General features: G+C 37.7%; 1 protein-coding gene across 3 annotated transcripts in view; it reads left to right on the forward strand.

Moving 5' to 3' along the window:
* MICAL3 (microtubule associated monooxygenase, calponin and LIM domain containing 3) overlaps window positions 1-12556 on the forward strand; it is a 166194-nt gene that overhangs the window by 52419 nt on the left and 101219 nt on the right. For all 3 annotated transcript variants that reach the window (XM_074826059.1, XM_074826056.1, XM_074826058.1), the window contains exons 2-7: window positions 1528-1903; window positions 8055-8262; window positions 9785-9901; window positions 10591-10692; window positions 11252-11407; window positions 11974-12074. In XM_074826059.1, the coding sequence (XP_074682160.1) occupies window positions 1640-1903; window positions 8055-8262; window positions 9785-9901; window positions 10591-10692; window positions 11252-11407; window positions 11974-12074 (948 nt within the window). In that variant the 5' untranslated portion in view covers window positions 1528-1639. The remainder of the gene's footprint in view (window positions 1-1527; window positions 1904-8054; window positions 8263-9784; window positions 9902-10590; window positions 10693-11251; window positions 11408-11973; window positions 12075-12556) is intronic.

Here is a 12556-nt window from a genome sequence, read left to right on the forward strand (position 1 = left end):
AAAACAATTTGTGGCTGTATGTAAAGCTTTATGGGTCTCCATTGTTATTTCTAAACGTAAGCAATAAAATACCATGTTAGGGTGAAATGCAGGAGTGCCCAAATAAGCAGCTGCAGAGCTGTCATATGGGAGGGGAAGAGACATGAGCTGTAATGTTTGACTTGGCTTCCTGTCTGCTGGAAGCAGGAAAAGAACTGGTGAGAATGTAAAAGGTTTTATCCGAGTCCACATATTTCCTTTTTTACCTTAGTACCCTTTGCTAAAAACCAAAAGGACAAAAAGCACCTCAGAAATGCTTTCATTTCCATAGTTCCTGCATATGTTCCTATGATGCCCACCTATCTGAAGACAAACAGAACTATTCTTAGAGAGCAGTCTATTATATACATGTACTCAGTATTATGTATAAAACGAAGAAAGAGATTTGTTATATGTAAAGGAAAGAGAGAACGGGAGAGAAAATATCTATTCTTTAAACAGAATCTGCTATTTGTGATCCAAACAATTAATTCTGTAGGTCTGCAGGCTCCTTCCGAATGATCCCAGAAAAGCAACTAAAAGCAGCAGATCTCCTGTTAGCATATTTAATCTGCTGAAGACCCCAACTACCACCTAAAATTTTGTAGGGACCTGCATATCAAAAGAAGTTGAAAACCACAGAATAAAGGAACTACCATGAGAATCTCATGAGGATCATGCATGAGCCACATTTGACTCTTACACTGCTTGCTTACTGACACGAATATATGCATAGACTCTAGATAAGGCAAATGTTTATACTGGTTGATGCAACACAGACAGGCATTTTTTTTTTTTTCAGTCTTGACATCTTAAGGATTTGATTGCTATTAGCAAGTTTAACTTCTTTTCTAGGATTGCAGTAGCCATCACTGGGTTTTATACAAAAGCGGTGCTTGCAAGGACACTGGCAGAGGTATTGGGTTGTGCTGTGCCATCCTCTTTCCTCTCCTCTACTTATCATCAGTAAAGACACATGTCCTTCTATAGAATGAAGAAACCAAAATTTATTTTACTGGTGAAATACCAACTCATGAAGTACTTTGTGGTAGTAGACAAGGTAGTAGTGCTTTTAAGACCAGTACGTAATCATTACTGTGGTGTTACCACACTGATCTGGTTATCATGGTGACTGCTACATTAGTAAGTCTGTATCTTTTGTTTTAAAATCTCTGCCTATTTCCAAACATCACATATAACATCTGCCAGTTCACTTGTAACTTTTCTGCTGTTCATGTTAAATGAGTTTTGATAAAACTTTCTAGGGACTGGCTCAGGTTAAAGTATTTTGTGATTTAACAGAGGTGAGATGTCCAACTGTCTGCAGTGAGGCTCAGTGAGCTTCAGTCAGTTTGGGCAGGAATCCTCAGGATATTGATCAGTTGACTTAGGACTGATGTGTTATTAGTTACTGAGAATCTGGGCTCTCAGTTCAGCAGGCTTAGACAAAATTTTGGAAAGAAAAAAAAAGAGCAAGTTCAGTTACATTTTCTTCTTTTTATTTTATAGGTTAATAATGCTTGTAAGCCAGAGGTGAAAGTGGCTCAGCAGAGCAACATCGGGAAATCTGGCAGACTGGAAGAGAACAGCTGCCCCCCAGGGCAGCTGTGGAGTGTGAAGTATGGAGGAAAGTAAGAACGAGAAGGTGAACCAGGCTCATGTTCTCTTCGACAGATTTGTCCAGGCTTCAACCTGTAAGGGGACTCTCAAGGCTTTCCAAGAGCTCTGTGATTACCTAGAACTAAAGCCCAAGGACTATCGTTCTTTCTATCACAAACTCAAGTCCAAGCTCAATTACTGGAAAGCCAAAGCCTTGTGGGCCAAATTGGATAAAAGAGGCAGCCATAAGGACTACAAGAAGGGGAAAGCATGCGCCAACACGAAGGTAAGAAATTTATTCATGGTGGTCAAGACCGCCATTACCCAGTTTGTCTCTGGAATACACAATAAAAATGGCTGGATGTAGAAAGATGTTTGCCTGGTGTCAGTATAAGCCCAAGGAAGATTCAGGAATGTTCTCACACATACTATTTATAATATAGTTGCAATTTGTTAGCATTTGTCCAGCAATCAAAAATTGCGTTTGCTACTACTAAATTTGACTGCCCACCTGAATAGGGGAAGCTAAATAGAAATCCCTGGGAATGACCAGAATATTTGTAATTTATTCAGGAGAAGCAGCCTGCAAGTTTCCATGTTTTATGTTTTTGTGGCATCAATACTATAGATGGCTTAGAAAATCTTAATTGGTAAATCTTTAATCTTGGTAGCCTTTTCTTTTTTTTACACTTTTTACTAAACAATAACGAGCACGTGAAATTTGCTGTTGGAGTTTAGGTACAAAATATCTTTGTTTGGAAGTTTCCAATTTTAATTTGAAAATTCTCATGACTCTCAAGAAAAGTGAACTTTCCTGCCAATTTGGCAAAATATTCTATTTACCATTATTTAGAAAGTAATCACTTGTATTCCAGGTTCAGCGGAGAAAAAAAAGTGCTGTGGAAACTCATACCAGTTCCTTTTGAAAGGTTGGTATGTGTGGTATTTACTGCGGGAATTCCTGCTTTTACACACACACCCCAATTTTTTTTACCTGAATTATTGTGAGCTGGTATTTATGTGCTGCACCCTTGCTGGACTGTACAGTATGAGCTTATTTATTTGTTTTGTAGTTACTAAAAGCAGTTCTTTATATCATTCATCACAATGTGAATGGAATAGGTTGTTTTTGCAAATAATCGTACACTCTTCTTTTTTTAAAAAAGGAAGATTGTGTGGAATATGATAAAATTAGAACAGGATTCTGTCATCTTTCACTGAGGACAATAGATGATGCTGCTTCTCTTGAATATTCACCTTTTGGGAGAAGGAAATATCTTAATAGGAGGAATTAATGACTAATTCTCAGTAGGGAACTGAGGGGGAAGTATATCCCGTTTAGGGTATGTCAGTCATTCCAGATCTGTGGACTGAAGTTTAATTCCCAACTAAATATTAGACATTTATATTAGTTTATTCATTGTTTATTCTTTTTCACTTTCCAGTGGCCATTTTCATATGGATGGTGGCATTTATAATTAATTGCTGCAATAACACTTGGAAAAATTACTAATGGACCAAGGTGCATTTGTCCTAGGTCTTGTAAAGATAACACTTTCCTCAAGAAGTTTACAATTGGTACATCAGATGATAGATAGCAGGTGCATATAGATTAACTTTGAGAACAATAAAACAATTGGACACTGTTGGTAATCATGGTGGGCAGTGTTCTCAACACCCCAAAAGTCCAATCACTGTTAAGGTTTACATTTTTCAGGCAGCATATAAAGGAAGGACTTACAGGAGTATAAATGTCATGGAGAAGAGTTCAGAATTGTTTTTCTGAAAACTCAACTGCACTCTGCATTCATTGGATTCAGGAATTGCTCTTATTTTGAATGAAACATGATGGGTAGAGCTGAAATAGGGTGTTAAAGGCTGTGAAATGAAGACAGTTGGCTTATGTTTTAATAGAAAGAGATTGAGGAAGCTGTGGAAGAATGTAGAGGTATTTTAACTTGAAGTAATAGACTAAAAGAGTGATTTTGCATTTTGGTTCTGAATATATCTAAGTGAGAAAGACTGTTAACACTGGTTACAAAGATTGCTTTGATAATAAAGGTGCAGTGTGAGAGACTTAGTGGAAGAATAAGTGTATAACTTGGATAGTGCTTGATTATGAGGATGTGCAAAAAAATAAATATGAGCAGAGGTTGACATCCAGCTATGAAAGACATTTCAGAAAATTGATTGTGACGCTCATCTGGAAGGGAAGTGGCGAGGTGAGTTTAGAAGGACGTTAGAGCTCCATTTTTCTGATGGACTTGAACTAGGCAGCCATGAGGAGATGTAAGAAAGGTAGAGAATTTAGCATTGGACAAAAAGTAGTCAACTCTGAGTTGGAAAAGTTCTGTGAGTCTACCACACTGACAAGCTGATTGAACCAGTACCTGTGAATGAGGTGATGCAAAGGCAGGTTGTAGAGGAAGATGATGGACAACAGGCAAAGCCCTGTGGGAAGTTGGCAGTGAGAGGAGTGGGAGAAATGAGGGAAGTCCTTCAGCTAGTGCTCTGAAAGAATAGCTGGAGACATAGAGGAGTACTGAGTCTTAAAAGAAATCAGAAAAGGACATGCTTTGAAGAAATACATGTAGCCAGCTGTCTGTAAAACATCTCTTCAAGTGCAGTTGAAAAGTGGGTAAAAGGGGTAAAGCATACAGGGAGAGATATTTGACTAAAGAATTTGCTAGAGATTTTGTATAGTGCAAAAGCTTAGCCTATTTCGTGTACCAAAGCCAGGCTAGAGAGAGTGTAGGATGGAATTGGAGAAATGGGATCAAGAGAGTAATTATACAAGTGGCATGTGGTGATCTTGGAGAGGAGATGGTGGTGAGATAAACAGAGAGGCTCACGGGCTCATGCATGATGCTCCCTCATTTAATGGTGAGAGAGAAACCTCAGAACTTGCTGGTGTTGGTTTGAAGGACCAGAGGGGTGGGAGGGGAGAATTATAACAGTGTACATGTCAGTGATCATGCTGAATTGGTCTCTGCTAGGGGAATGGGAGGGCTTATTCAATAGCTGCTCTCATGTGTGAGTGACAAGGAGAAGAAATGAGCAAAGGAAAAGAGGAAGAGGAGTGGAGGCAAGCCAGAGAGTAATGTGCCAGTCTTTCTAAGAATTTGTTGGTGAGATGCTATATAGAAAAACAAGTAAAAAGGGCGGTGAATAAATTAAAGGTGGCCCAACCAGAAACATACAGGACTGTGGATTTGGGATTCACACCATTTTAAGTAGTAAAATTAGTAGCTGAGAGAGAATGAAATTTAGTTAATATTTTCTTTTATTAGTATGTCTTAAAGACTGCATATCTGTGATGATAAATGATCTTTGTATGCCTTTAAGTATAAGCTTCGTTGAAAGTTTTAATGTAAAGAAATTATAAATATATGTATTATTTTTATATTTTCATACGTGTTTCTGTTAATTACTTGTTTCCTATTCCAATAGTATCTGCCATTAAATGTTTATATGTGATTCAAAAGAGAGAAGCATAACTATTCAAAGTAGAGGCCTTCTGAGAACTGAATCATATCTGATTTGATATTTTCTGTCTAAGTTTTATATTCCTAATGTTTAATGTAATTTGCAAACTACTGATTAAAAGATACAGAAATTGACGTGGGCATGTGAAGATGATAGAATTTAAAATAAAGATTAGGGGCCTATCCATGTTATCAGTACAGAAGTCAGTCATTTCTGTATAGAAAGCTCAGCTTCTATACACTTGAACATATACCAGTTTTGAAGTTCTTGTCCTCTGTAGCATAGCTCTTACTTGCCCATTTAAAAATTGGTCAGGGATGAAGTGCTGTGACTGGAGTTAGGCAGTTAGTGCATCACATGGGGTTAACTAGAACTGAGATAATCAGCGTTCATGAAAGCAAGACTAGAGCTGTGATGGGTTGTTCAAATGTAAATAGTTACAAATGGTGCTCTCTCTTAATTGGTTATACAGAGAATACAGGATTTCAGTTTGCATTTAATGTTCCATTACCGTGGTGTTACTGAAAACTTAATAGTCTGAAAGGTCTTGAGCAAGAAGCATTTCTGAGGGGTGAGACAACTTTAGTGCATGGAGCTGCCGCAGTTGCCTGGAGTCATAGAGGGGACAGGGAACAAGGAACAACAGTAGCTGGCCTTTATTTACTTGGCTTACTTGGTATCTCATGTACCTTATTGCTGCCTTTGAGAGCATCAGAGAGTAGGTTTCTATGAGAGATCTGAAACTGGAAGAAGCGTTAGAGGTGGAAAAGGGAGCAGAATCTTTTTTTGTTTTGTTTTTAGTTGTGCTTAGAACTTTCTGTGGTTTATAACAACATAATTTAATATTTTTGTGACGGTGAAAAAAAAGGCAACTTTGACCATGAATTACTTCACTGAGTATCATCCAAAACATCTAGAGTCTCAAACGTAACCTAGATATTGTTAACAACATCCTTGTTTTGGGAGTGAGGGGAAGGTTGTAGAGAAAAACATGTTTTTACATTTCTGTGGCAAAAGTACAGGCAATAAATTTATAATTTGATTATGTAGATCTGCGTTTGAATAGTCTGATTTTAGTACAATTCCTCTGCTGTTGTGTACTCCATCATAATTGTTTTATACTGGGAAGGTTACCAAAGAATAAACGTCACCCAACTCAGTATGGTCTTGTTGCTTATTGAATCCAGTCTCTTTGAAGATTGTAGTTGTCAGATGAGCAAAATTATTACCTGGATAAATATGATATGCTCAGCTAATTTTCTTAAAAGTTTAAAAACCAGAAAGACTAAGTAGTGTTCGAGAGTTATACCTACCTACAAATAAAACAATATTAAGTTGGAAGAATATTTTGATCTTAATTGATTATCCCTTTTAACAAATGACAAGTCGGACACCTGTTCAATATACAAGTCTATTTAGGAGTTTGATAGCACAGTGGTTGGACTTGCCTTTTCTCCCATATGCCTTCAGGTTCCTAAAGCTACTAAAGAAGCAGTGCTAATATTCTTCCCTTTCCTCTAGACTTGGATCTCTGCCCTCAGATTTGTGTGACTTCTTACTTACTACAGTAGTCCTATCTTGAATTTGCATGTTGGTTGTTATGTCATCACTGCTGTAACTTGTACTGTTTTATTCATCATTCAGGCTTTGTATTTCAGTTTCACATTATTTGCAGAATTTATGCCCCAGTGAATAACTGGTGAAAATGTGCTGACCTCTAAAAACTGTCATATGGGGATGGCAAATGAACAAAGAGCTTTGCTTTGGGATAGGCTGTTTATTAAAAGGTTGGGTTATGGTTAAGTTTTAGCATGCTTAAGAATTTCTCAGAGAGCTTTCTTGTCCAGCCTTAAGGGTATTTAAGGATCTGCCATCTCACATGGCAGCAGCAGTCACCCCTGTAGCAAGGTCTTTCTTCTGTGGGTCTGGTTTATACTTAGTAGAAATCAAAGTGCAAAAATGATATGCCAAAATGAACTGTGTACTATATTTCTGTGAATGCATGTACCCATGCCAGCTTTCTTTGTGGACCTCAGTCTCTGTGGGTAAGAAGTGTCAACTGACTGTCTTGACTTTTTAATCTTAAAAGAAACAATCTTGCTGTATCATTAGTTTCTCAGAAAGTACTCCCAACACTAGATATGCAAGTATTTTACATTCTCAAGTTGTTTATTAGCCTCTGATAGCATTTGTGAGTAGAGTGGAAAAAGATATGAGAAGATGAAAGACCTTTGATATGACAAAGGTTAGGTTGAAGAAAACATATTTTGATAAAAGTTATCTAGTCACACAGTTTGTATTTACATTGTTTACTTCCCTGAAGTAAGTTTCTTTTGCTGCAATAGTAGAAGGACCAGCATAGGCATAAGACTTGACTACAGTCTGTACTACGCTAAAAGATGATTTTTATAAAAACATTAGTATCTCATGTATTTATTTTCTGTAGCCATTGCTGTGCTGCTACTCTCTGATGATGAGGAATTTTTAGTGTTACGGAAGATTTGCTCAAGAAAGGCCAGCTCAGGGTTTGGAAGATGAGAGGAAAACTTGTCATCACCTTTTTTTTACTGTTTTTTAAGAAAAAAATCAGTGGATGGAATGGGGGAAGGAGAAGCCTTCAGACACTTTGCTGTTCTCCAGGTGCTTACATAGCTTAGAGAATACACATTGGCAACTCTTCATAAAACAAGGGTTGCAGACAGTTTACTTGCCTGCTTCTCCAAACTTTTCACTGCTCTGTGATACACGTTATTTTCAGGTTGCAGTTAGTGCTTCAACGTATCAGTGGCAGAATGTGGCAGGTAACAATAGCAAGACTCATCTGGAATTTCAGCTAACATTGCAGACAAAGAGCACTTACTCCTAAGAGCCATGGAATGCTTGGAAGTGGTGGTAAAAATATATATTTTCTCCTAGAACTGTAAAGTTATTCTGTGCTGGTTGTTTTGCAGTGTCTGATAATTGGGGCTGGACCCTGTGGCCTTCGTACAGCCATCGACCTGTCATTCCTGGGAGCCAAGGTGGTGGTCATAGAAAAGAGGGATGCCTTTTCCCGCAATAATGTGCTGCATTTGTGGCCATTCACCATACATGACTTGAGGGGTCTTGGCGCCAAAAAGTTTTATGGCAAATTCTGTGCAGGATCCATAGACCATATCAGTAAGTACAGCCGCTGCTGGACACAGCAGCACTTGTTCTTCACAGGGGAAAAGTAGGCGAGAGCATGGGGTAAGTCATTAAAATTCAGCCTACAGCGATCACTGCTCTCAAGTCCTTATGGCACAAGTCAGCATTACCTTTGCATTTTGGGCTAGACCTAGATGTGAAAGAAATACGTTGCGTCATGAGATTATCACACATGCAATATATATCTGTCGCCTTTTATACCTTTTCAAGGAATATCTTCTTTCTACACTGAAAAGTACATTTAAGGTTCAAACCTTTGTTGTGTTTTGGTTTGGTTTGTATTTTTTCTTAAAATGGATAATTTCCCTAGTTTTGCTGTTACATTCCTGCAGCTGCCACATTATTCTGTTTCTCTTGAGCATTGTAAGTGATTTGTAAAAAATAAAAATTACTGAATGCTTTTGAACGTTCTCGTGAATGTTGATCTGGAAAAAGGAGGAACAATTTTGGCTTTGTTAATTTTTGGAAGAGCGATGTTTTCAAGAACACTGTCAGCCTGTGAATAAGTTTTGATTAAATAGAGGTTTATATATGTAAATTGAAAATAGTTTTTTGATGATTCTCAAATTCTGAGAAATCAGTCTCCTTTGAAAGCTGAATGCTTTGCTGGAGCAGGAGTTACTATTTTTCAGTTTTTATTTTTTTCAAAAATTTACTGGACATGGCACAACCATGTTTTGCCCACCAGTCTGTGAAAACTATAAACTGACACAAACACAGTAGATAAGATTTGGCTTCTTGTCCAAAGCAAAAACAGTGATTTTTTTTTGTTGTTGTTTTTTTGGGTTTTTTTTGCAATGAATGGTAAAATTGGAAAATCTTTGGAACTTCAGTCTTGTAGATTGCTTTTTCGATTCCAATTTTGTGTCATTTTTATTCTTTCAGTACTTGATGCATGTTGTCTTTCACATCTCAGCACAGCTGAAATTTAGTGTTCAGGAGGAGCATTTTTTCATTTCAGCATCTGAAATATGACAGTAAGGTGTCTTCCTTCAAATTAATAGAGTTTGCACACTATCATTTTCATACCCACTACCTATGTGAACTGAAGAGGAAAGAGGTGGTGAGGAACTTACTATGCCTTCATTAACCCAAGGGTGTTAAGATGAAGGTGCAGTTCAGTATTACAGCTAGGCTTATCAAATGGCTAGTTGCCATCTGTGACGGAAGTGCAGTCCTGCTTGTGCTCTCTTCCCTCCCTCTCCTGCAGTGCATGTTCTGGGTCTTTCCCTTGTTGTTGTGTGGACTGAAACATTAAGAAATTATTTACTTTTTATTCCTTGAAAAGGGCTGGGTTTTCAGCTACATAGAAGTTTCTTGGCACACCATGGTATTACACACCAGTGCTGCCTGAATGAAGTGCTGGCAACGCAGTGGAAAAAAGAAAGTACCACCTGGCCTTTAAACTAGTTTATCAGTAATGTCAAACAGAGACATGTGGGCACTTGTGCGCTTTTCTTTTTCTTTTATTTCTTTATATTCTGCTTTTTTGCAGGTATCCGTCAGCTCCAGCTTATCCTTTTGAAGGTCGCCTTGATCTTGGGAATAGAGATCCATGTCAATGTGGAATTTCAGGGGCTTGTTTACCCTCCAGAGGATCAGGAGAATGAAAGCAAGTAACATTGAAACGGGTAGTAGAGAAAGGGGAAGTTATGGTAGGATACAGAGACACCTGCTCATTAACCCTGCTTATGACTCTAAGTCCTTTCCTCATGCTCCGTTAATAAAGAGTAATTATTAATACACTTTTGCTTGAATTTTTAGTAGGATTTAGTTTTTCTAGTGACAAATCCAAATTAGTTACTATATGAAACAATCGCCTGAAGTACTACACAGAAGTAGACCAAGACGCAGTGGATTGTAATTGCTCCTAAAATATTTAAGCCCATTACACTTAGAAGATACCTTTGTAAAACAACTCCTTTCTTTGCATTCACTGAGGATATTTATATCAGTGAATGATCCTTGGTACACTTTTTGTATCTTTGTGAAACCTGTTTTCTGATTGCCATGGGAGATGGTGGCTTACTTGGTTTTTGGCATCCATACAGGTTGACAACCATAAAGGTTGTAGTGATCCTTAAAGGTAATATCAGGTGGGGTTTACCAGAGCTGTCTCTGCCTGTGATTCACACAGAGTTGCTGCAAGTCAGCAGTAGCCCTGTCAGCAATATAGCTGTCCTGCAGTGTGTCTTTACTGACCATGTGAGGAAGGGATTATGGATAGTAAGAAGTGGTTTTATGTGTTTATTCTATCATGAGCGCTGTTTATATTGTCATTAACTTGAAGTTTGTCAACAGGGATAGGTTGGCGTGCATTGGTCCACCCAAAAACCCATCCAGTATCTGAGTATGAGTTTGAAGTAATCATTGGAGGGGATGGCAGGAGGAATACCTTAGAAGGTAATGGTGTGTCCATAATTTGCTTTCACATAGAACTTAAATTAGTTAGAACAAAAATGGCTTTTAACTTCCCAATCAAAATCTGGAAAGACATTTGACTAGTGACGGGGAGATTAAAAGTCCATGTGAAAATCTATTTGTATCAAAGACACTTGGGTTATTTTTTTCCTCTTCCTATCCACTAGCAAAGGAGTTAGGTGTTTTAACCTGGATAATTTTTCCTACATGTTTTATTTGGTTGAATAGTATTGTAGCTCTTAGTTTTGGGAGTAGGAATTAAAGTGTTGAATATTATTCTCTGTAGTAGAGAATTCTATCAATATTTTTGATGCAAGTTGCAATTTTTGGCAAAGGGATAAGAAAGACAGAAGAGCTTTTTCCCTGAACAAGAGCTTTTATTTTTCTGATGCAGAAATTGTTGCTTTTTCCATGGAGGAGTTTGTAATTCATCAGATCCATTCTGTCTCTTTATTTTGTGAGGGCACCTGTCTATGCCATGCTGAGCTGTCTCTGAAGGAGTGCTGTATTTTTCACTGTTACTACTTTATCCTTCCTATAGGGTTTCGCCGAAAAGAGTTCCGTGGTAAACTAGCAATTGCTATCACGGCAAACTTCATCAATCGCAACACCACAGCTGAAGCCAAAGTAGAAGAGATCAGCGGTGTGGCCTTCATATTCAACCAGAAGTTCTTCCAGGATCTACGAGAAGCCACAGGTTTGCCAGCAATTACTAGATTTCCAGTGAAAACTATTTGTCTTTATTATTACATCTTTGTAACTTGGGTATCATGTTTAATCAATAAATGAACATCTTGTGCAAGGAAGTCAGTCATTGCTGTCTCTGAAATCTGAGTTCCCCAATTTTACAGCTCTTCTATACAGCTGTACAAAGCAGATGTGTATAATGCAGATGTGTGTCATTTTTGTTGAGAAGTGGAGAACTTATTTCCCTGACAGTTTTCAGGAAATCTGAACCCTAAATAGGAAAAGTCTGAATCCTGAGTTCAGCTTCTTGCATCCCATGTGTGAATGCAAACCTTAGACTGATGGTAAATATGTATTTTAAAAGAGGTAGCTATATGCTGGTGAAATGTGCTGTTTATAGTTTTGTTGAAGACTCCGATTGTAACGGCATCAAAAGCATGGGAGAAAGCTGCTTGGCATTCTCTCTCTAAAGCTTTCTAACCATGTAGTTTCAATTTAGTTTCTTCTGATAGAGCTCATGTTGCATGTAACGTGTAACTTGTTCCTTCACTACCATGACTTTTGTTCTGTCATAAGGTATTGACTTGGAGAACATTGTCTACTACAAAGATGATACACACTACTTTGTCATGACTGCCAAAAAACAGAGCTTGCTGGAAAAAGGAGTGATACGGCATGTGGGTATTAACTTTTCCTATATTCTCTATAAAATAATATTTTTGGGACAATTTGCTTTTCATATGCTGAAAGAAGGGAAACGTGCTTTTTTTTTTCCACCTTGTAAAGTTTTTATACAGGTGAATTTTAGAGCAGAAATATATGCGGTTAACACCCTTCTGAAGTATTTTGAGCCATCAGAAGAGTGTTATAAGACCTATCTTCTCCAAATTTGTATCGCTTCGTAGATTTGGCAGTTTTGTTCCTGTTAAGATAAAATATGCTTAAAAAACCATTTGATAGCTTAGTTGAGCTTCTCTAATATTATGGGATTGAAAAAGCAGGGAGTGAAGAAAGTATTGGAAATTCACCTGTATCTTATTCTGACAGAAGCTGATTTAAAAGTAGCTTGGCCACAAATGAACAAATAAGTATTGAGGCCTTGTACCTTTTGTCTGAAGTGTGAAGAGATATGATCAGAAGTTTCTTAGCCCTTTCGCAC

The sequence above is a fragment of the Strix aluco genome, chromosome 5, assembly GCF_031877795.1.
Source record: "Strix aluco isolate bStrAlu1 chromosome 5, bStrAlu1.hap1, whole genome shotgun sequence".
Taxonomy (NCBI): Eukaryota; Metazoa; Chordata; class Aves; order Strigiformes; family Strigidae; genus Strix; species Strix aluco.